We start from the raw sequence: 24,453 nt of genomic DNA on the forward strand, positions 1-24,453 counted from the left end.
GCACGCTGGGATAAAGAAGGAAAGAGTCACCAGGAGATGCAGGGAGAAGCAGGATAAAGACATTGATTAAAAAAAATACGGGTTAGTTGAAGATTATGAGCTAGTTAGTAAGAAACCAGAGCTATTGGCTGAACATTTATAATTAATAAGAAGTCTCTGTGTGGTTATTTAGGAGTTGGCTAGGTGGGACAGAAAAATCCACCTACAGACTATGACGTGGAAATGTAAGCCAAATAAGCCTTTCCCTCCTCAACTTGCTTTTAGTCATAATGTTTTCTCACAGAAATAGTAATCCTAACCAAGACACCTAATTGATTACTTTTTTGTTTTCAAATGGTATTAGGCATGAATGAAAGGGGAGATGCCTCCCCCGTGTACCACACACGGCACTACATGGTTTTCGTCTTGTTGAGAAAGGATCTCTATGTAGCCTTGGCTGTCCTGGAACTTTGTAGATCAGGCTGGCCTTGAACTCACAGAGATCCGTCTGCCTGGCATCCCCATTGTTTCTAATGTCATAATTTTATTGCTATTGCTGTTAGTGATGGTGACTGTTGTCACAGGACTGTGTCGAATCCAGGAATCTGGTTTAGCATTGATTTTCTGCTTTCTGAGTACAGACATGATGCTACCAGCTTCCTCAAGCTCGAGCTCTTGCCGTCTGGGCTCGTACACACACCCCAGCCCCTACCTCTAGACCCCCACCTTTAGGCCCCCCTACCTTTAAACTCCCACCCCCACTGGCATGACGTCACTGTCAAAATATGTACCAAAATAAACCCTCTCTCCTGTAAGCTCCTGTTTTCGGGGCATCTCATCTCAACAGATGGAGTAACTATCTAACTAGGATTAAAGAATAGGAGATTACAGGGACTATCATTCTGCACCCAGAGTGGGAAGTAGACAGTGATATATAAAGTTTTCTTAGAAACATCTCTAACACCCACTGCATATTGAGACCATGGGTGAATCTGTGAACTTTCAAATGAGAAGGATTTGAACCCGCAGCCTTCCAAGTATTTCAGTGCAGAAAGCTGTGTGCTTCCTGTCACGCATGCTGGGCAGATAAATCAATAGCTCGCTACCTGGAACCTGGGTTTTAAAGGTAATGACGGCAGTTAGAAAGACCAGCTTTGAAGATGGACCCCTGTGGGGGAAGCGAGCCGCTTGGGCACTTTAATCCACAGAGAATGGGTAGGGAAAGGTGGTTCCCACCACGCAGCTTTCAGGCCTAGAACAACGTCTTCACCATCTTGTGCGTGATGTGACTCTCGGGACTCTGAATGTCATCGTACGACTTGAGCGGACTCTCCTTCTCTTGAAAGAGGATGGGCATCCTCTTGCCCTCTACACTCAGGAGCTTCAAAGCCACGGGGCCCAAGTTCACATACTCCTGGGGGAGAGACACAAGACGAGAGGTCACTGGCAGGGAAGCCCGGTGAATGAGACCTGCTTTCCCTGGGTGGCCCTGCTGATTGTGTGAATATGAAAGCCCCTGCGAAAGTTTCAAAGTCTACCTTGTAAGTTTATACTCCCCGTGAGTCACAGTGGACAGACCTCCCAGCCAGCGGGAGGGAAGGCTGGTGGTCTCAAAGGGAGCTGGGTTGGGTGGATACTGGCTGATGAAAATGTTTCCCCTCCGGGCTGCTTTGTTGGTGAAGGAATACTAGGCATTTATATTCCTTCATTCTCCATGGCACATGGCAGACTTCTGTGTGATTCAAAAATGGAGCGGGGTGGAGATTCTACAGGTGTTGCTTGGACTAGATTATGTAACACTGAGGACCTTGCCCGGGAATTCGGATCTTTCACAGGTGCTTCGGCTAGTGTCCAGGTCAAACGTAGCCCCTTGTGCCAAAATTTAGATGTGAAGTCAGTCACCAAGAAGAACTAGAAAGTTCCTTTCTATCAAATCCTCTAGCCAGTTCCACACAGCTCAGGCCCTATGTGGGAAGACTCCTAAGCCATGATTCACATGTTGTGCTCCTTCACCACACACACCAACAGATCTTTCTAGAATGCTCCCTGTGCCCATGGAGTGCTGGGGTGCCATGATAAACACATGACCGGTGAGGGACAGGAGAGATAGTGTGGCTCCTCCTACATGGTAATTGTTGGTTTTTTTTCCCTATAATCCCATAAACACTTGCGCCTCATGAGAGTGTGTGGCCTCCAAACATTAGAGCTCCTCTCTTTTGTCACCGGGATTTGCCCTAAGAAATTAGACACTGTACTTTAACAGAGGGACATTCAAGGCGCCCTCTGGAGAGGCTCACAAGAGAAACTGAGGCCCCGAACAGTCATCATCATCTTGCTATACATAGGCATGTCCCGTTTTAGCGGTGGCTCTTCTGCCCCCATCCAAGCTTCATTCAGATGGAGGTGGCCCTAGCTAGTGTATGACTGCCCAGCTGAGAACCCAATGGAACCATTGCTCGACTTCCAGCTAACGGAGGCCTGAAAAGGAAGAGCAAGTACTCTTTCAGCTGGGCGGTGGTAGCACAGGCCTTTAATCCCAGGACTTGGAAGAAGCGGGCAGATCTCTGAGCTTGAGGCCAGCCTAGTCTACAAAGTAAGTTCCAGGTCAACCAGGGCTGTTACACAGAGAACCGCTGTCTTGAACTTCTGCCCAACCAAAGTATTGTTTTAAACTGCTAGGGCCAGGGCTAGTATGTTCCGGAGCATCGGCCCCCTTACACTTCCTCTTGGTAATGGAGGTCTATAAGTGAACCGTTGATCTAACTGACTCAAAGAGGGAGCAAAAGAGTATCCCACGAGAGGTCAATGGCGAGCCGCTCTTACTAGAATCACAAAGCAAATGTTCAGTATTTACATCCTAGGTCTCCTTATGCCAGCATGGCGGTCATTGCCATTCTCGTCAGAACTTTGCGACACTCTCACGACGCTCACCTTGAAGTCCTGCTCGTCTTCGTGCAGTAAACAGTGGATGACAGAGCTTTCGATCTCGGTGGAGGAGCTGCCCTCTCTCTCTGTCTTTGTCAACTGGATGTCCTCTGGACTGCTAGCCTCATGGCTCCCCAGCAAGAGGTTCAGCGCTTCTCCACTCTCTGTTTCAGCGGGCGATTTCAAATTCTCCTCTGAGAATTAAAGCAAAGGAATAAGTAGGCAACATCTGAGCAGATTGCAAATACGATGCCATTGTTGGTCACATTTTGTTGTTGTTGAAAGAACTATGAACTTAGAAATATAAAACTTAGGGAGAAAGGAATGACTTAGCTTAATCAAAACCACGAGAGCCAAGCATTCATGAGGCCCCAAGTTCAATCCCTAGGGCTGCCACTACCAAATCCAAAATGTTTTTAGAGAAAACAGTATGGAATTTATGGAATAAATAAATAAATAATAATAAAATGAAAGTAATATAAAATATATAAAAAGAAGAGGCGGCCCCATTTTAGGAAACTATTCTATAGCCTGATAGCTAAGACATTAACCATAGCCTTTTGGGAACTAATGGGTATACTGCACCCCAGCCCTCCGTGTGGGGTGCAGAGCTCCTGCGTGTGGGGTGCAGAGCTCCTCCGTGTGGGGTGCAGAGCTTCTGCATGTAGATTCCTGCCTATAAAAGATGCTCAGGCTGCTGTGTTGAGGTGAGGATAACCTCATCACAAGGAAATTGTACCGTTGTCTGTCTCTGGCAACATCAAACACACGTCTTCAGGTGGCACTTGCTGCCCAGCGGCTTGAGTAAGATACAGTTTCCTAAAAGAACCAAAGCAGACTGTTGGCCAATGACTACCGTGATACCTGCTCACCAGCATCTATTTCTCTCTAGAGTACGGAGAGGAAGCGGAAGCAGGACCTGCTCCGCACGCTTCGGGAGCATAAGGCTTGCCTGACCGATAAACTACTACAGTATCTTAAAGGGTAATTTCTAATGAGGAGCGAAATGAGTGGTGTGAGAATTCGGGGGAGTCAGAAAGAGGCACCCCTTGAGTTAGCCTTGGAGACAAGGGAGGTTTCCTGAGGAGAAATCTGCATGGAGTCTTGTAGAACCAGAAGTCCACCGTGGGAAAGACACCAGTCGGGTACCAATGGATTTTCAGTAAGAAGGCCAGTGAGAAATGCTGGGGGCGTATAAGAAATACTGGGCGTGGCTCAGTGCGAGGAGGGAGATGGAGGAGGGGAATGGTGGGGAAGGGGGAGAGTGGGGGAGGTAAAGCATGTAAGTTATTTAAAGCACATGCATGCATGCTGCAGCACATACTACTGTTCATTAATGCTAATTAATTCTTTATTTGTACTTTACATGTGAGAGTGTTTTGCCTGCGTGTGCGTGCACCATTATATTCAGTACCTTCAGAGGCCACAAGAGGGCATTGGATTCCCCTGGCACTGGAGTTACAGATGATTGCGCGCCACTATGTAGGTGCTGGGACTTGAACCCGTGTCCTCTGGAAGAGCAGCCTGTGCTCTTAACCACTGGGCCATGAGAGATGGTTAAGTTCCCTTCCATTTGCCTCCTGTCATCTAGGAAGCACTGGAGAACTAAATCTTTCTTTGTTATACAGAGCGTGTTACTCTGTAGCCCAGGCTGGCCTAGAATTATGTAGCCTATGCTGGCCTTGAATTTATGGTAATCCTCTTGTGTTAGCCTCCTGAGCGCTGGGATTACAGGTAACACTGGCTAAATTATCTTAAAAATCCCACCAACGTTTTACAGGTATAAAGTCTACAAAACCCTTTCTAGAAATGTTAATGACTTTGCCCTGGGTATTCTGAGAGCACCAAATGCCAGCAGCTGTGGCACCAGGGCGAGCATCTCACCTGGGTATTTTGAGATCCACAAGTCTACAGTTAAAGAGCTGGTCAATAAGCACCAGATTTTCCTCTTCTAGTTGATGAATACAGCTTTCCAGTTTTTCAACCTCCTTCCTGTGAATCGAAATCTGTTTGCGGAAAAGGGGATGGGATGTTGGTACTTACTGGCTTCATTCAGTGACACAGATTCGACTCTGGAAAGGACACGGGCCCGAGGGAAGAGCTCGCATCCATGATTTATAACTGGGTTCTCCTGGTCCTTCTGTGGTTAAGGGGAAGAGTGGGGTGGTTCTCTAGGCCTTAACCAGGCCTGGTAGGTAGTTACTACAGAGCAGAACCTGCCCTTTACGCCGTCCGGAAGCATGGCTGAACTTAAATATGAGCTAGAGGCAGAGCTAGGAAGATAAAATTCATTTAGCAATATGATACATTGGTTAGCGAATGGGACTTTCTCTAACGGCGACTATAAATAAGACAATGAAAACACACTGGAATAATTGATATATATATATGTATATATACATACATACATATATACATACATACACACATATATATATGTGGTGTCTTTTAAAAAAATGCCTAAAAGTCCTTTCTACCAGCCTCTCTATTAGGATTAGGTTCTTTTTGGTGCCAGTTCTGAGAAATGCGTATATATGAAATAATTGCCAATTCATTTGTTGTACTAAAACCCTTACATGTGCCCGCAAACATACTACAAATGATCAAGATACAAAATTAATTCCGCCATGGGATCTCAGCCTTGTAGGCAATGGTGCCGACCCAAGATGAGGTGCTAGAAATCTGAATGGAAGCCGGGAGGCCAGCTCCTCTGGGATGGGGAAGGCGCAGATGTCGGGATAATGAGAAACTGACAGGAAGGATGACATCTGACCCACATCGTGAGGATGACGCGGGGCTTAATGTAGATGCAAGTTGTGTCTCCTGGGGAGCAGGAACCAAGTCTACCAGGGCACAATTAAGGGGGGAATGGGGGAGGAATTGGGGACCGAATGAGCAAGTAAGAAAGAGACAAACACTGCCCAAGAATCTGGTTTTCAAATATGAACAGCATTTGCCAGTTTGATTGATGGAGTTCCTGTCAGTCTTTTAAAAGTGTGTTTGGGACTTTCTGTCTAAAGAAGGCAGGCAGTCACGCTCTTGCTCCGGGTTTAGAAGAGGCGTTCCTTTGTTTCCTACGCTGTGATGTAAAGATCTGGCTCGACCTCAGAGAAACTGGTGAAATCACCAATGACACTCCCATTCATTTGGTAGATCCAGAGGCTGGTGAAAGATGGGCTGATCTCCTGTAAGCCTCTTCTGGGCTTGATGGCCAAAAAATGTCTTGCCATATGATATGGATAGGCAGGCATGTAGGTTTAGGTAAGTGGAAGGGCCCTGCCAGAGCTTGAATGTCATCAAAGAAGGGGTGGAGGCTGAGGATCCTGCCTGGACTGCTTAGGAGATACTGTGACTCTAAGAAGAAGAATGGCCAGCTTATGTATCACAGCCTGTATCTGAAGGCGGAGAGGAATATGTTCAAAACCAAGGATGCTCCCATGGAACACATCTGCAGGCCGAAGGCAGGTATGAGATTGAGGAAATGCTTCCGGGCCAAGAAGAGCAAAAGACGAAGACATGAAGCCCTGTCTCCAGTCCACATAGTGCCTCGACTTTGCCTTGCCAACTCACTGCACAGATCAGTTATTAGCATAAGCAACCCTTTATCAGTACAAAGAAAAATATCAGAAAAAAAGGCTTATCTGAGGGAAGAACTCCTAGAAGTTACTTGGTTGGGCCCTGGAGCCACTTCTCTGCCACCCCAGCAGTGTGAGTTTTATTATACAAGCACCAACATCTGCAGATATTCATGGAAGCAGTCAGGGCATGAGAGTTAGAACTAAATATAAAATCAAGAGTGGTTGACTGGTGGAATAACAGAGAAACCGAGTCAAAACAAACAAAAAGCACATAAGCTGAAACTCGCTCCTTCGGGCCAGGAGAAGCTGGCTTCTGCTTTGTCACCGAGAGTCGGTGAAGGCTGGGAATCTTGAAGCATCCATATTTGTAAAATATGTGGGGTCTAATCTGGGCAAGCTTCTGAGATGCCCTGGCGAGTTTTATGTCAACTTGACGCAAGCTTAGAGTCATCAAAAAGGAGAGAGCCTAAACTGAGAAGATGCCTTCCTAAGATCAGACTGCAAGCCTGTAGAGCTTTTTCTTAATTAGTGATTAATGTGGGCGGGCCCAGCCCATTGTGAGGAGAGCCACCCCTGGGCTGGGGGTCCTGGGTTCTATAACAAAACAAGAAGAGCGAGCTATGAGGAGCAAGCCAGTAAGCAGCACGCCTCCATGGCCTCTGCATCAGCTCCTGCCTCCTCCAGGCTCCTGCCCCGCTGGAGTTCCTGTCCTTACGTCCTTTGGTAATGAACAGCAATATGGAAGTGTGAGCCAAACCAACCCGTCCCTCACAGACTTGCTCTGGTCGTGGGGTTTCATCACAGCCACCATAACACTAAGGAGGACAGAAATTGGTACTGGGATCTTAGGGTACTGCTGTGACAGCCCTGACCGTGTTGTTTGGGGAAGGACTGTGGAAGGACTCGGGGACTCTGAGCTGGAAAGTCGTTGAGTGCTCAGAGCTTGGTGAGCTGTTCTTTGAGAGCCTGGAGGATAAGAACGCTGAGCGTGATGCAGGCATGGATGCCTGGCTTGTGAAGTTCCGGAGGGAAATGTGCGAGCCATTTAAAGACTCTTGAGAATCTGGGCTCTGGTCAGATGGAGTTGAAAAATCAGCTGTGATTAGCAAGAGACGAGAACCACTAAAGTTAAACCCTTTGCTTTACTGGGACAGTTGATGCTGGTCACCTGGAGCTAGGAATTTAGTGGTGATTAAGAAGAGACCAGGATCGTTGAGATGAAATCTTCTGGGAAGTCAGCACAATAAAGACACAAAGGTGACCAAGACTCAACTCTTCCCCCAAAGACAGCTGCTTCTAACCCATTCGACATGCTGCCGCTCTTTATCACGGCTCAGACTGCTGGCGGCTTAGAGTTGGGAAGGAAGAACGGTACTTAATGTCTCAAACATTTAGGTTCATAGTAAGCTGGTGGTCAGTGTTTAAGGTCTTAGATGTTCAGAGCTGATTAACTTGATTACAAGTTTGAATGCCTTAAGGAAAGGTTTGTTTTTAAAGGATGAGAAGGACATTATAGAGGCTGTACACGGAGGAAAATATAGAATGTTGGGAAGATGCCTGGCTGTGGGCTGAACATGCATGGGAGGCAGCACACAGTTCTCCAGCACTTTTCAAAGTTGGTACCAAGATAGCTTTGCAGGGGTTTAGGACAATTCATGACATCACTTCCCTCTTCAGACTGCCCAGTGATGTTCATATCTATTGCTAACTCCCTGGGCTTTTGAAATACTAGGGAAACAAATAATCATATTAATTCTTAGATTTCTGGGGTAAGGAACATGAAAGGGTAGAAGAGGCGGAAAACCACGTTTCCCCAAATACCTAAGAAGTGTAGAGGTCAGGACAGACAGTTCAAACTATTTAAACCAGGGACCTAGGGGCCTGATTCAAATGTGTACACTTGACCTTTTCTTCTACAAGGTCTGTGTGAGCCCTATGCTCCTTTGAGATTGTGAGCCTCTGACTCCCTTTGTCTTGTTTCTTTGTGTTAGGGGTGGTTAAGTCATTTGGGAATTTCAATTGTCTTCATTTTCCTAATAAGTACATGGAAAGAAAATGCAGAACAAAAACAATGCACCAAGATGCCCTGCACCCTTCTGATGCATCTGTGCTCTGGTTTTTTTGCAGAGAGAGAATGAAGTGGAAAATTCTCAGAGGTCCCTTCCCTAGCAATGCTTTTGAAGTCCTTATTAGCCTTCTCCAAAGAAATAAATCAACTTAATTGTTCTGTTTCTGGGCAACTCTTGAATGCGGTGATGAACTTATAATAAGAAATAGTTTTCATTAATTTTTGAGTAAATTTAATCATGTCAAAATTAATATTTATCATAATAGAGTAAACCTATTGCATTTCCTTAAAATGCTTTGCCCTTTATTTCTTAGCTCTATGATTCAATTAGACTTGGCATTTTCCCTTTTATTTCTGGTGAATTATAAGAAGTAACATGGAATAAACCCAAACATAGTGTGAGGGTTCAGCAGAAGAGTCAGGCCATTAATACAGCCTTTCTTATCAGCCAGATAAAGATTTTTTAAAAAGTCATTTCCTTAAATCTAAGATCTGTGACACCTTATGAAATCAAGAGTTGAATAGTTATTAAAATATCATGCTGTTGTATTTAACAAAAGTATAATAAACATTCCCTAACACTCTATAGTTATTAACCCACTTGAGTTGTAAATTATTGATACCTTGCTTCATTTTTTACTTACTTTTTTTTGAGATAAGGTCTCATGTAGAGATCTGACCATGAACTTGCTACATAACAAAGAATGATTTTTAACTTCTAGATCCTCCTACCTCCATTTCAAAGTCTTGTTTAAAATGGGAAATTCATTGTAATTATTTGGGAGTAATAGTATGAACTCATATTAACATGACTTTACAGAGGTAGCTTGGCTGCTGTTGTCAGGGTGGCCCTGGTAGCATAAGCCTCTGCTCCTAGCTCCTCCAGAGGCTGAGGTAAGGAGATGCAAATTTAAGCGATATGTAAACTACAGAACAAGTTCAAGGGTAGCCTGGGCAATGTTGAGAAACCTTGTCTCAAACATAAATCGGGCTGGGGCGCAGTTCAGTGGGAGTGCTTGCTTAGCACAAGGCTGTGGGTTCAATCTCCAACACTGCATTTAAAAAAAAACCTAAAAGGAAAAGGGGTTTGCCCAGTGCACACAGGTCCTCAGTTCAGTCCCTAGTGCCCTCTCTCACACACACATCTGGTCGACAACATCACAGAGACCATGTACAATTTGTCTCCCGGTACTCTAGAACCCTTAACTACTCAGACGGGAAACCCGGGAAGGAGAAGAGGCAAAACCTTAAAAGTCACGTTTCTATCCGTGTTTCTGGACAGTGAGGGACAAGGAGAAACTGGAGTGAGGAATTTAACATCCCACAGTAGGGATGCCAACTCGAGCGCCTTTTCCAGCTTCATGAATGTCTTTACAGGCAACTAAAGATGGAGGCTCAGAGCTCGGGACCCACACGGGGCCCACACGAGGTAATGAGAAAGATGTGCGTCAGAGAATCACAGTGGCTAATGTGCCAGCAGGCCTTCAGTTCCCAGCACCCACATGAAGGCTCATAACGACTTGTAACTTCAGTCCCAGGGGATCTGCTGCCCTCTCCCGGACTATCTATAAGTGTCAGGCACACATGTACACAGGCAAAACACTCGCCCACAAAATAAATAAATAAATAAACAAACAAACAAATAAATAAAAACAATAGATCTCTTTTTTAAATAGTGTGTTTTGTTTCATATGTAACATGTAAGCACAGGATGGATAGCTGGCTATGTCTAAATGCAAAGAGAGTTTTTAGGAGCGGGAGAGTGCTTGAACTAGAGACACATAGAGTATTGGTCAGAATTCAGAAACACTCGGGCCTGTTAATAAGGTGTTTAGTGATTCTATGACCGCGAGGAAGAGTACCGTGTGGTTAATAGTTACTTTTGCTGTTGCTCTGAGATCTGACGAAAGCAACTTTAAGAAGAAAAATGGCTGATTGGGGTCATTGTTTGAAGAGACAAGTGGCTCGTCACCTGGCCAGGAAAGCAAGGTCGCAGGTGCTGGAAGCATCTGGTGACCTTCAGCTCGCTTTCTTTTTTACGATTCAGCAGAGGCCCCAGCCCATGAAACGGTGCTGCCCACATTCAAGATGGGTCTTCCCGCCTCACTTAGCCCAGTCTAGAAACTCTCTTCTAGATGCCCAGGCTTATGCCTGCTAGATGATTCTAGATCCTGTCAAGGTGACTGTATTAGCCATCTTGGTTCCAAACCTGTCAACATGATACACAATGTGTGCCCAGCCTACGACTCCGGAAGATCATCTATGGCGTCCCTTTGAACGTCTGAACTCACTGCCAAAGGACAGAGTCTGGGTTACGTTTCAGAAGGAAGTGTCTGAGTTTGTGTGGAGGAGAAGCGGGAAGAGTCTGGCTTAAGGGAAGCAAAACCAGGTAAGGCATCCCTTACAGATGGGGTGTGGTTCCTGAGGGCCTGGAGGAGGGCAGTGGCGGAGAAGCGATTGGTCAGGATTTGTGGGACTCGAGGCCTTCAGGAAGTGGATACTGAAGAAGACATTCGGGACTTCCAAAGTCCTGACTTGGGTGATGGCATAACCGTGGGGTCCTTCACGGGGACAGACACAGCGTGGGACCAGAAGCAGTTTCAGGGAAACAGGCAGCTGTTGTCAATTCAAGAGTCGGAGATGCCTGTGGTGAGCGCACCCGGAGTCGCAGCTGGCTGATGAGTGCGTGGGTTAGGAGCCTGGAAATGACGTCATTTCTAATGTGCCTGCCTTTTAAGCCTGAAACACAATTGTCCTCGGGCGGCTCTTCCCTGGAGTTTAGGGAAGCCAGCGTTTCCTGTTTCTCTCTTTCTTGGTAGGCTAGCTTGTGTACAGTTCAGTAAATTCCTGAGGATGACTGAGAAGTAAATATCACAGCCCTTGAAATTCTGGGACTAGGGTTTTGTTTTGTTTTGTTTCCTTTAATCTAGTTGAGTGGAGGCTAGAATTCCAAGTTCAAAAACGTTCTCCACCTGAACTTCATTATCGCCCCCAGTGCTGGTTTACTGCTTCCTCTTTCTTTGGTTTGTTATCTTCAGCAACCAGGGATTTTCTTCTAGTGCTTCGCTGGTGACTCCGTCTGCTTTATCTTTCTAGAATTCATGTTTCTGGGACACTGTGCCTTTTACATTGGTGATGTGTTTCTCCCTGACCTGAGAGAATGAACTCCACATCTTGTTTTATATTTGATTATTTTGGTCTTGAAGGATCCTGTTTTATAAATAAGATGGCACTCAGATTTTTTAATCTTAATAAAAGCCCCTTTTCAATTTTCTGAAATTCCCTTAGACTTCTTTTAGGGAAGGCTTTTATTACTAGTTCTTGCTTCTGCTTTCCTTGGTTCACCAGGTTTTTCTCTTCCACTGCCCAGTTGTTCTTAGTGATCCTTCAGTCATATTAAGGTCTAAGGCAGCCGTTCTTGACCTATGGATTGCGACCCCTACAGGGCTTGCCTGAGACCATCTGAAAACACGTATTCCCCATGGCCTTAGGAACGGAGACACTGTTTATCCCTCTCAGGTGGGTCTGCCCGCCTGAGTATCATCCAGTTCCTGGAACTGTATTAAAGGGTCATAGCCTCAGAAAGGTTGAGAACCACTGGGCTAAGGAATGGTGGCGTTTTCTCCACCACTGTACCAACAGGACTGTTTTCATCCCAAGTTTCTCTTCACAAAGAGAAAGTAGATTCAAGACTGAAAATAAAGGCAAGTCATGGCAGGAGGGCTGTTGTGGATTGAGAGATCAGGCGTAGGATATTTAGATTGTGTCCTCATGAATATCATAATTGGAAACATAGAATTTTTGCATATAAATGCCTCATATCTATGCTAGAAACTGCATCGTTATGTATTTTAGCTCTGTTGTTTACATCTGTCTTTCACTGCTTTATTCATCAATAAGATAAAAATGTATTGAAAGATTAAAAAGAAAAGAAACTGTATCAGGTGATTTCAGTGTTCTTGGGGGAGAGCCTGCAGGACAGCTGCTTTGTTTTGTGCAAAGGAAATGGCACCGAGTCCCAGGGATGCTGGCGGTTCTTGTTTTCTGCTCCTTTCCCTTTCTCTGCCACCTACAGCTCATAAGGACTCTGAGCAGAGGCTCCCCCACTTCCCAAACCGACCGAGTGTTGCGCTTCCCACGGAGCACACTTACAACATCTGCACCAAATGTTATCTGTCACTTTTACTCAACAGCTTACTTTCACGCCCTTTGTGTGTGTGTGCACGTGTGTGTGTAAATCTCACCTGCTAGTTCACTGCACCTGTTGTCTTTGCAGATGAATTCTTTATTGTGTCTTTGCAATTTTATTGCAGAGGGCCCTTAAGAGGAGCAAGAGACATCTTGAGCCACACTATAATTCACAGTTTTGTATAACTGCTTCTAAACTAAAAGTGTATATAAGTATGTTTATGACTCATCCCCTCAATGAGTAAGCTTATCTATATCCATAGACATTCCTTAGCATTCATTCATTTAATAACGATTTTTGATAAGCAAGGATTATTTTTCAGGTACTGTAGACATAGTATTAAAAAGGTATAGCCTGCTCTGTATATTAAGGACATAGGTCATGAACAGAGTTTCAGTGTGTTTTAGCATGAATTCAGCAATGCAAGAAAACCCTGGGGAAACTGGAGTTCTCGGGATGTCCTGAGAGCAATATGAAATGACTCACAAGGAAATTGGTCATCAAAGTCGCATCTAAAGGAAGAGTTAGGTTTACAGGCAGTGAGGGGACAGATGTCCTAGAGATCGGGACAGAGTGACTTGCATGTACAATGTGAGGAGAACAGGGCAGTTCCAAATAACAAAAAGCAGTGACAGTATACAGCCTGCTATACAAGTCCCTTATGACTGTCCACACCCAGCAAACTGCCACACAGCCTGGCCCAGGGAGCAGGTCCTGCTCAGCAGACAGGTTGGAGAGGGACAGGTCCTTCAAGGACATCTTGATCACAGGTAAATGGCTATACTGTGGGTTTGCTTTGGACTGCAACACAATATCCTACAGATCAGAGCCCCTAGTAGAGGGGGAAAAAAACAGAGCATCTCCTCCAGGGCTGAAGGGCAGAGGGAACTGGGACTCTAAGGGAACTGCTGGGGTCTAAGTGCGAGCCGGCCACCGGCTTGCCAAAGGTAATGTAAACCATTCTGCCCTGTGCATCAGGTCAGGTCAGGGGGAGGAAAGGAAGTCTAAAAGGCTGAACACACTTCCAAAGGATGATGTGTTACCCAGGGGTGACTTAAACTAGGAGCCGGAATGATCTTTAGCTTTGCCCACAACCCAGCAGGAGGCAGGCTCACGAGAAACACTAGCCTGGATTTAGGACACAGTGAAGCTGGGGGTGTACAGTCTCCAAATTATTGCTGGTTATTATTGAGATTATTTATGGCATTGGTTGAGTAAGAATATAATAGGATTAGGGTCTACTTGGACACTCCTTTATGCCAGTAAAAAGTCCATTCTGGTCTCCTGACTTCAGCCTTATAATTAAAGGCCATTGCCAGTTCAAGAAAAAAAAATAGGGAGAATTATTTTGACACGTTCTACTTACTTCATTTTTTAGCCAGTCATTCTCCCAGATCTCTCGATAGTTGCTCTTGTCAATGAACCTCACAGCATTCTACAAGGAAAGGTTTGCATGAAGGAAGAGTTGTCATAAGGTGACACACACAACGTCAGCGCTGGTGGGACAGGGTTTGTCTCCACCTTCGTTCTAATTTTGTCTTGAACCACATCCCCATCCTGATATTTACAGCCCTACCCACAGGACTTTTATAGCAGATGACAGTGTTTCTTGGTGAGATGGTTTCATCTAAATATCATGTTTCAAATCCAACACACAGCTACTAAAGGACAAAAGCTCTTTTTTAAATATATTAATTTTTAACTTATTTAAGATTTATTTATTCTATGATTTTATGTGTATGAGTGTTTCGCCTTCAGGCATGAATGTGTGCCATATGCCTTCTGGTGCCCACAGAGGTCAGAAGAGGGCACCAGATACTAAAGTCACAGGTAGCTTCAAGATGTCATGAGGTTTCTGGGAATCGAACCTGGGTCCTCTGGGAGAGCAACAAGTGCACCCAACCATGGAGCCAACTCTGTAACCCAAGATGAAACCTTTTAAAAGGAGAAACACAAAAAGAACAGAGCAAAAATGCAACAAGAGAAACAGGGGCTGGAGAAAGAGCACATTTGGCAAGTGCTTGCAATACAGGCATGAAGGTCTGGGTTCAGTTCTCAGCACTTGAGACAAAATCATCAGATGTTTTTGCAAGATGGCTCAGTGGGTAAAGGCACAAAGTGCATCATCCTCAGAACCAGCAGTGGGAAAGAACCGAATCCCAAAGGTTGTCTTTTGACCTCTACATGGGCATCATGGCGCGTGTGCACTCATAACACACACAAACAAACACACTTGGACGTGGCGGTGTGCCTGCACTCCCAGTGCTGGGGAGACAGACAAGTGAAGGACCCTGGAGCCCACTGGCCACACTGCCAACCTCATCAGTGAGCTCCAGGCCAGCAGGTGGACCGCTGCTGAGGAACCACACCCTGGGCTGGGCTTTGGCCTCCACGTGTGTATATACGCACACATAAATAAAGAAAAAAGTCCTAGGTTGTAAACATGGACAGAAATAATAGTATGTTAAAGATAAATTGATAAATTGATATGTTAAGTCTTTAAAAAGTAGATTTTCAATGAAAGATCATATTTATTAAATTCAGAGACAATATATACTTTCTAGCAATGTTTATATTAGAGCTATAACCTATAGCTTACATTTATACTAGCATAAAATATCATTAATTTTTTAGATTATTTTTTATTTTATTTTATGTGTACAGATGTTTTGTCTTCATGGGTATGTGCACCATGTGTGTGCCTGATGCCCAAGGATGTCAGAAGAGGGCACAGGATCCCTTGGAATTGGGCTTATGGATGGTTGTGAGCTACCATGTGGGTGCTTGGAATCAAACCCAGGTCCCCTGTAAGAGCAATGAGTGTTTTTAACAGCCGATCCATCTCTCTAGACTCTTCGGGGTTTTTCCTCCTCTAAAATATCATCTGAACAGAATCTGAAGGAGGTCCTGACTGAGATTAGCTGGCTTGTTGCTTAATTCACTAACAGTGGGGCAGTGGTTTTTAACTTTAGCTATATATCAGAACCTAATTAAAACTGGAAAATCCACAAGCCAGGACAATATTTCAGAGCAATTGTATTAGCATTTCTGTGGGTGGGACACAGGCCTCATGGGGTGAACACATGAAATGTTTGTCTAGTTAAGGCTGCACAGCATGGAACACAGGAAGGTACAGAAGCCAGTGACTGAAAAGTCGCCGAAGCCCTCGGGTGACACTGAGCCAAGCTCTGAAAGAGCTCTGAACTGAGTCTGGATCCTTCCGTGTGTTCTGTGCGGGTCCCTGTTCTCTACAGCACCATCCTGTTAGCAAGTCTCTATAGCTTTCGAATTGCTGGGGGATTTAAGTGTCAGATGAAAGCTTGGGGCCATCCTTGAGATGAGCATTTGACATCACAAGTAGGTTCTGTTTTATTTTGTCATGTGATGTCCACATAGGCATTTTAAGTCATTTAAACCATGGTCAGATCACTTCAAGATGGATTTCACCATTTCATCAGAATCGACCCAACCACATGAGCAGACCAACCACTGATCGGTTCCCCATAACCTCTGTCTCTGTAAATCTGCAGCTGTCAGGCAGACAGGAGAATGGCACGGAAAAGCAACGAGACCAGCAGGGATTCCATGAGCGTTGCAGCTAAACTGCTGACAGGATTTCTGAAAACATCAGAAGCTTAGGATTCTGAAGAAAGGGTGGGGTTTAAATGGGAATTCCCTTTACTGGTCTAGGAAGTAGTTAAAAAACAAGAAACACTGTGTGTGTGTGTGTGTGTGTGTGTGTGTGTGTGTGTGTGTGTGTGGGGGGGGGGAGTTAGACATTCCTGTAAAACAGTCACGAGAAAACAGAGATGTTTGGAAATTTCATCTTGAAACATGATTTGTAGCCCAACTTTTTTTCTTTTGTGAGACACAGCCTCCCTCCCTCCCTCCCTCCCTCCCTCCCTCCCTCCCTCCCTCCCTCCCTCCCTCCCTTCCCCTCTCTCTCTCTCTTTCTCTCTCTCTCTCTGTCTCTCTCATCGAACTTGGTTTGTAGAACTAGGCTGGCTTTGAACTCACAAAGATTCATGTGTTCCTGCTTCCTTTACTGGGACTAAAGACATGACACCGTGCCTGACTTTGTAGTCAAATTTTTAAAAGACCAATGTAGAGTGTACTTTCCCAGGTTTAGAAGTGTACAGAATTGCTTTTAGACAAGTTATATTTCACTCAAAACATATTTCACTATAACCATATGCTACTTTTAACATAACTGACCAGTACGTCACTTGCTCCTACTTAAATAAGCTTGTTTGGTCCTTACACTCTGTATTTAGGGCAGATGTAATGTGTCTGCTCTATACATTAGAAGACAGAGGTCTGGGGAAATGGAGTTATGGATCCTGCCCTGCAGCTCCTAAGTTCTGGGACAGCACAGCTAACTGCCTAAATGTGTAAACGGAGGCTTTTGCTTTGTTTGGCGGAGGTGATGGTATTTTCATGTTTGAACTGCTGTGAATCAAACCCCGGCTGTGCACACACGAGGCAAGTGCTCCATCTCTAAGCTACATCCTAATCCCCGTGCTTTCCTTCTGAGACAGGGTCTGGCTATTTAGATCATGGTCTTCCTGCCTCGGCCTTCAGTGTGCTGGGCTTACAAGCATGTATCACCATGACCTTAAACAGGCGTATACAGCCATGGCCTCAAACAGTCATGTACCGCCATAGCCCCAAACAGGCATGTACCACCCATGACCTTCAAATGGGCATGTACCGCCATAGCTCCAAAACAGGTGTGTACTGCCGTAGCCCCTAAACAGGCATGTACCACCCATGACCTTCAAACGGACGTGTATCACCATAGCCACAAAACAGGTGTGTACTGCCATGGCCATCAAATGGGCGTGTACCACCATGACCTCAAACGGGCATGTACCACCATAGCTCCAAAACAGGCATATACCGCCCATGACCTTCAAACAGGCGTGGATGCCATGGCTTTCAGTGATAAACCACATGAAAGAATGAGAAGGTTTGCTTTGTTCTAAGAGAACTGGCACGTACCTGTGTGGCCCATTCCTTCCTCTGATCCATTTGTATCAGAGTTTCTGTGATTATTCGCTTTCTGGTATCTTCTAGAGTGATTCTATACTGTTCTTTAAAAAGAGATGGCAAGCTTTAGTGGGGCCGACTGGAGCTGAAACTGGTGTTCAGAAGTTTTCCTTCCCGTGGCCCTCCTCCCTCTCCACACACAATCTCACCCCAATCCCAGATTCCCACAAATATATTTTTTCTGAAACATTTAGTTCCTCTAATCAGAAGATATGCTCCAACAATTTGCTAACACCTTAGTCTAAAGGTCGCCAAGGTTTGTATTTTCAAAGGATTCCCTCTGCAGAGGGGGAGTTTGAAACAGCACTTGTACAGCCTCTGTCCTGTCCCTTGGGTCACCCAGGATTGGACGATGCTAATTTCACAGCAGGGACATACAGACTTAATCATCTGGCTGAGTCTCATGGGGTACATCTGACTCTAACTAGATTACCAATGTTTGGGGCATGTGGTTCCCTGTGCGATGAAGACACAGTGAGGAGGGGGAGGGGACTGAAGGCTGCAGATCTGGGCCTGTGCTGAGCATCCTACAGGGCAGGGGTGGGGGAGAGGGGCAGGGGCAGGAGCAGGGGCAGGACTGGTATCCTCTGGACTGTTCTCTCTTTTTCTTCCTTGCTTTCTTTCTTTCTTTCTTTCTTTCTTTCTTTCTTTCTTTCTTTCTTTCTTTCTTTCTTTTTCTTTCTCTCTCTCTTTTTCTTTCTTTTTTTTTTTTTTTAAATGAAAGATTTGTTTGTGAACAGGTCTACATGTCAGTACATGTGTGGAAGTCAGAGGACAGCTCTGGGAGTCAGGGGAAAAGGTCTACATGTGTCAGCATGCGTGTGGAGATCAGTACCCTTCCACCTTGTTTTTGAAGCAGGGTCTCTTGTTTCTCCCACCATGCATAGGAGGCAATTCTCCTGTCTCAGCCTCTCCTCTCCCAGGAAGAATGCTAGGATTACAAACACGTACCCCAGCATCCAGGTTTTTCAGTGGGTTCCAGGGACCAAACTCGGGTTTGTGTGGCTTCTACCCACTGGGCCATTTCTCCAGTCCTATTTATCAGTGATAGAGCAGAGATGAAAACGTTTACATCTCAAAGGGTGCATAGGGATCGTACCACCAGTGCTCCTTTGACTGAAAATGGAGCACGAGGGTGGGAGTCTGCTTGGGAGGCTGGAGGAACCACTTCCTGTGCATGTGCACGGACAGATATAAATAGACCCTGTAGAGTACGTTTCTGCTGTTGGTAGGCAAACTGTTTCAAGGCTGACAACTCTGACTTGAGCAACCAGCAAGGGGGTTCACTCACAGGAGATATGAATTCTCCTTCTCCCAATAGCTGCCTGCAGTTCTTTGTCTAGGGGTGGAGCCCTGCAAAACTAGGGACATTTTCTTAACAGACCAAGGCGGCTACAGCAGAAGTCTGGGATCTTGGGCTGGTGTGAAGGAAAGGCAGGTCTGGTCTGCCAATAGCCAAACGAAGGCTGCTCCCGGCGGACGGGAGGGCCAAGCAAGTTCTCCATCCTCATCTGTGCTTCCCCTTATTAGATGCAGGCAGCTGTGAGTGGAATGGCATCTGGGTATTCCTGTGTTCCTGCTCCCCTGAATGCAATACATTTTGAAAAAGTATTTTGAAGAAAACTCAATGTGGTGAGCGGCCAGCCATGGGTGGGCCGTGGTCTGAGGCTTCAGCACCTGGGTTGTGGCAGCCGATTATGGCTCTCCAGGGGCAGCTAAGGAGAATGGGGCAATGAAGAGAGGAGAGCTCACTCCGGTTACGGGCAGGGGTCAGGACAGGGCCACTGATAGAGTTGAGCAAGATTGCATGAGGCTTAGAACAGAGGGCTAGGCAGATTTGGGGAGCGAGTCTGGCTTGACATCTGGAAGGTCAGAAACGGAGATCTGGGTTGTTCTAGACGACCTGTGCTCATCCACACAGGGTCCTTTCCTCACTTTTATGTGGAGTATCATGACCATTTAACTCTTCCAGTTCAACTTCTAAAATTTCTTTCTTTGATTCAGGCGCTAGTCCATCCAGTTAATGCTAACTGTTTATTTAAACTTTAGACACAGTCATCTAAAAGTTGCTGTGGTTCAGAACTTCAGCTGTAATCTATTTTTCATGCTTAGCATCGGAAAGAAATTGTAAAACCTGCAATTGGATAACATAGTCAATTCTTTGCTATGAATTATCCAAAGTGGATAACCAAATATATTCTGAAGGTCAAGTTCCATTGCCATATTAATGCTGAAAAAGCAACACTAACATGTTATCTTGTTCTAAATTCCAAATAGCATCCTATGGGTTGCTTTTCCTTAAAAACAGAGTAGAGCGTTCAGCCCAAGGGCTACGGTGAAAATCTCATGGCTGCCTTTTATGGTTCAGTTGGTACTTTCTGGAGCGACTACCCTTACTAACCACTCCCTGTTGAAGGCAGGGGTGTGCAGGAGTGTCCTTGGAGGAGTTTGAGACACCACGGGTAGGCACTTGAGAGACTGCGTTTGTGCTTCAAGACTTTAGCTGTCCGATATACTGTGGTCACTTCCGAGAAGCTAACCCCAAGCCATGCTGATGCTGGTTGGTCAGCACTGAGCCTTCCTGTTGTCTCTGCTTTGTTTCCTTGTCCACCACCTACGGGAGTCTGGGGTGTGGTCCTTTAATGGTTTGACTGATCCTATCTCAAGCTCACTCCAATCCCTGGTCCTCATCGGCCGTAGAGGCCGACTCTCCTGTCCTGAGAGTGTTTGTCTAGGGTCTCTGCCTTCCCCATTTTCTGCGATACTGCATCTGTAGTCCTTTGATGCAGGGGACACAGAGTCCATTGAAACTGCTAACTTTTCCTTTGGCCCTTGGTCCTCAGTACCCACCTGCCCCCGCAGCACCCAACGCAAGCGCCATCTCCGGTTTCTGCCGGCACACAGCTGGTTTTTCTGTTTTGATAATGAACTTATCAAATGCACTTGTTCCGCCTGCTAATCACGGGCCTTCTATTGGATTTGAGCAAACTCAGTGGCGACTGACCTGACATTTTCTCGGCGTTTTCTTTGACGGTGTCGATGTCATTCTGTAAGGAAGCGATGAGCTGAGCGTGCTGTGCACTTCCTACGTTCTTGTACTCCTCCCAATATTCCTTCTCACCGAGTTTCTCAAGAAACAGTTTCTCTGCATTACTTATTTGTATGCGCATCTCTGTTGGAAAGTAAAGCAAGGCACATGCCATTTCCATCATCCCCGGAACCTGTGCACAGCACACAGTGTGCTTCCACAAAGTTAGGGGCTGATGCGAAAATGCAATTATCTCAGAAATTCTATCTGTGCAATTTAGAGAAAGCTAAATGATTAAAATGATTAGATATCCCTCATGACAAATCTAAGTAAAATTAAACTTTCTAAAGGGGATGCATGGTTTAGGACTATGTAGATAAATGATTAAATATGCCTAGGAACCCACAAACTTAAATCTACACTTGTTTCATAAGGATCCCTGTTCATTCACGTCTTCACGTCTTACTATGGCTTTGTGAAATGAGTTTATTTTAATTTTATATTTTGTGGTGTATGGGTATTTGCCTGCATGTATGTCTGTGCATCACACGCTTGCCTGGTACCCGAGGAGGCCAGATGGCATTAGATCCTGTAGTTATGGATGGTTGTGAGCCACCCTGTGGGTGCTGGGAATTGAATATGGGTCCTCTGAGAAACACAGGCAGTGCTCTTAACTGCTGGGCCAACTCTCCGGCCCCCTACAATTTCATGTGTAGAGTGGCTTTTTCCAGTCATTGATGCCTCTAAGCAAAAATGATTTCAGGTCCTTTGCAGGCCTGCTCCGGTGTACCTGCTAACGTGATGTTTTATTCAGTTTGGAGGCTCAAGTATAATACTGCTGAGAGTCTGTATGTAGGACTCAGTGCCCAGAGCCACGCAGAGTGAACCTCACAGCAGCTTGGCATTCTACCTGATTTGAAAAGTCTCTTGAAGGCAACATTCCTAATCATCCCTGCAAATCCGGCCTTCTTAAGCCTGGCAATTAGCTGGTTGGCTCAGTAAATGTTTATTTACGAGATGCCCTGAATCCAGAAGTCTAAGGAACCCTGGGCATGGTTTGCTTAGATATACATAAGATCATAAATTGCCTAAACGGTACCTGTTAATGTCACTGAACAGTTGTCAAAACCAGGTGGGCAATTGTCCTCCCATTTGACAGACTGCTACTGTCTGAATCCCTGCTACGTTTGACTCTTAAGGGGAGGATTGGTAGATGTCACTGAAGCTTTACACAGAGAGATGAGTATACCAACTGGCTCACTTTGACTCCTGTTTTTTTTTTCTAGTAACACACACACACACACACACACACACACACACACACACACAAGCATATACACAGAGATTTTTTTTTCAAAGGAAAATCTGAGACCTGGCAGGCAGCCTTTGCCCTTTCTGTGGCTTGCTGCTATGAGGAACGCAAAGCTCAAGCTGGGTTTTCATCCTCTCGAGCATGCTCTAGTTAAGAGCTGGGGGGCAAAGGCTCCTGCAGTGCTTCCCAGATCTTCCTGTGCACCCGCCATCCCCAGGAACATGTAAACAATTCAGGTTCTGCTATCCAAGTACTAACCAGGTCCAGCTCTGCTTAGCTTCCAAGATCAGACTCAACTGGGTGCATCCAGGGAGGGATGGCTGTAGTTCTCCACTGCCGATGGCTTCTGGCAGGGGTGGGCAAGGACTCAGTTTTCTTTAAGGGCTAGCCCCTGGGAGTTTGACCATGCTCTACAAGTATAGGGGCAACACAGGTTGAACTTGTTTTTCTTTCCTTTGTCTTCTGTTTTAGGAGGGGAAGTCACAAGGGTGTGTGGAGGGACAAACCTGGGAGGACCGGGAAATGAGTGTGACTGGGATGCATGACGTGAAATTCCCAAAGAATCAATAAAAAACATTATGCTGGAAAAAATGCAGGCGATGATTCAGCAGGCCTGGGCAGGGCCTGAGAGTCTTCGATTCTAAGAAGTTCCCTCATGAGCTACTGAGTCTGTTCCACCTCAAAACAAGGTTCTTGCAAGGGACTGCCTGGCGTGCGGGTGGCTGTCACAGATGATCTCTCCTGAGACAGCTGCTGTGTCCCTTTCCCTCTCTTCCTTCGTCTCTGTGGCATTCCCTCTTTGGAAGCTTCACATCTGACCCCTACCTGCTCTAGTATGTCATCCAACTTGGCCCCCGTTTAGTATGTATCCTGGTTGTCTTTTATGTCAACTCGACACAAACCAGAGACATTTTGGAAGCGGGAACCTCAACTGAGAAAACTCCCCCACCAGACTGATCTGTGGGAAAAGTCTGTGGTAATTTTTCTTGGTCGGTGATTGATGTGCCCAGCCTACTGTGGGTAGTGTCATCACTGGGGTGGTGGTCCTGAGCCAGCCATGAGGGGCAGGTCAGTGAGCAGCACCCTGTTATGGCCTCTACTTAAGTTCCTGCCTTGAGCCGTTGTCCTGACGTCCTTCACTAATGGACCTGAGAGCTGTCAGTGGTAGTGAATGTTTTCCTCCCCAAGCTGCTCTCTGTCGCCATGTTTTGTGGGAGCCACAGAAACCCAAAGACAGCATAGCACCCCTGTGCCTCGTCCCTCCATACTAACAGGTGCACCTCAACTGGAGCCATTGCCAGAAAGTAATTTAGCCACCTGGGCAGTCATTATGAGGTCATCGCCAACTCAAGGGACCATGGTCAAAGTGGTTTTGGAAATGTCAGCAAGAAGTGTAGGATGAAAGAACAGGATAAGAAATGTGCGCATCAAAACTACACGTGTGATTTACCAGATGGGTCACGTGTTTCCAGTAATAAGAGCATGTCTTGTGTCGTCTACTGCCTTCCTAGAATCGCTTGCCAAATTCCCCTTTCCCATTTCCAAGCTCTCGTTCTCCAATTCAACATGGGGGCTTCATTCCATTAGATTGGGGAAGGGACATCCATAATTATATTCCCTTTATCATGCCCAAATCTAAAGCAAAGGTAAGGTCAGTGAAGGCCTTCAGCAACGGAACTTCGTAGATAAAGAACAACCCCCTGGGAGAGCTCAGGACTCAGGACACTGTCAGGATTGAGGAGCAGATGGATTTCATTCCTGGTCTTGCTTGTTGCCCTAGTCTCCCTCCTCTCATGGCCCCTGCAGGCTTCCTTCCTTTCTTCTCCTGGAGGGATTAGGACTGTGGTCCAGATGATGCAATTGGAAATGCAGTCACAACGCTTTTCACACGTGGAAGACAAAGGCTTCAAGTCCCGGGGAAATACGGCATCCACTGGCCTTTTCCAAGCTGCTAACTCACCTTTCAGGTTTTGCTCCTGGTCTCTTTCAAACTTCCACTTTTCCTTCATGGCCTCTTCCACGTCCTCCCTCGTCACAGGCGGCACTCCTTCTGACTTCTCCTCGCTCAGTTCTTTCAGGAGGTTCTTGATGTGCCACTTCTGCTCATCTTTCAGGCGTCTGTTCTGCAGAGAAACCATCAGTGGCTAAAGACACCTGCCCGGTTCTGCCAGGGAAACCATCCGTGGCTAAAGACACCTGCCTGGTTCTGCCAGAGAAACCGTCAGTGGCTAAAGACACCTGCCCGGTTCTGCCAGGGAAACCATCCGTGGCTAAAGACACCTGCCCGGTTCTGCCAGGGAAACCATCCGTGGCTAAAGACACCTG

The 24,453-nt window shown here is 45.9% G+C and overlaps 1 protein-coding gene across 1 annotated transcript in view; it reads right to left on the bottom strand.

Moving 5' to 3' along the window:
• Positions 1–1,231: 1,231 nt before the first annotated feature.
• Positions 1,232–24,453, bottom strand: part of Ccdc83 (coiled-coil domain containing 83) — a 33,103-nt gene continuing 9,881 nt past the window's right edge. The window contains exons 3-10 of the mRNA XM_038313444.1: positions 24,089–24,251; positions 20,793–20,960; positions 17,741–17,832; positions 14,106–14,174; positions 4,789–4,910; positions 3,644–3,723; positions 2,911–3,098; positions 1,232–1,393 (exon numbers count right to left, since the gene is read on the bottom strand). Coding sequence (XP_038169372.1) covers positions 1,232–1,393; positions 2,911–3,098; positions 3,644–3,723; positions 4,789–4,910; positions 14,106–14,174; positions 17,741–17,832; positions 20,793–20,960; positions 24,089–24,251 — 1,044 coding nt within the window. The remainder of the gene's footprint in view (positions 1,394–2,910; positions 3,099–3,643; positions 3,724–4,788; positions 4,911–14,105; positions 14,175–17,740; positions 17,833–20,792; positions 20,961–24,088; positions 24,252–24,453) is intronic.

This window comes from Arvicola amphibius, chromosome 12, assembly GCF_903992535.2.
Source record: "Arvicola amphibius chromosome 12, mArvAmp1.2, whole genome shotgun sequence".
In the NCBI taxonomy this organism is placed as follows: domain Eukaryota; kingdom Metazoa; phylum Chordata; class Mammalia; order Rodentia; family Cricetidae; genus Arvicola; species Arvicola amphibius.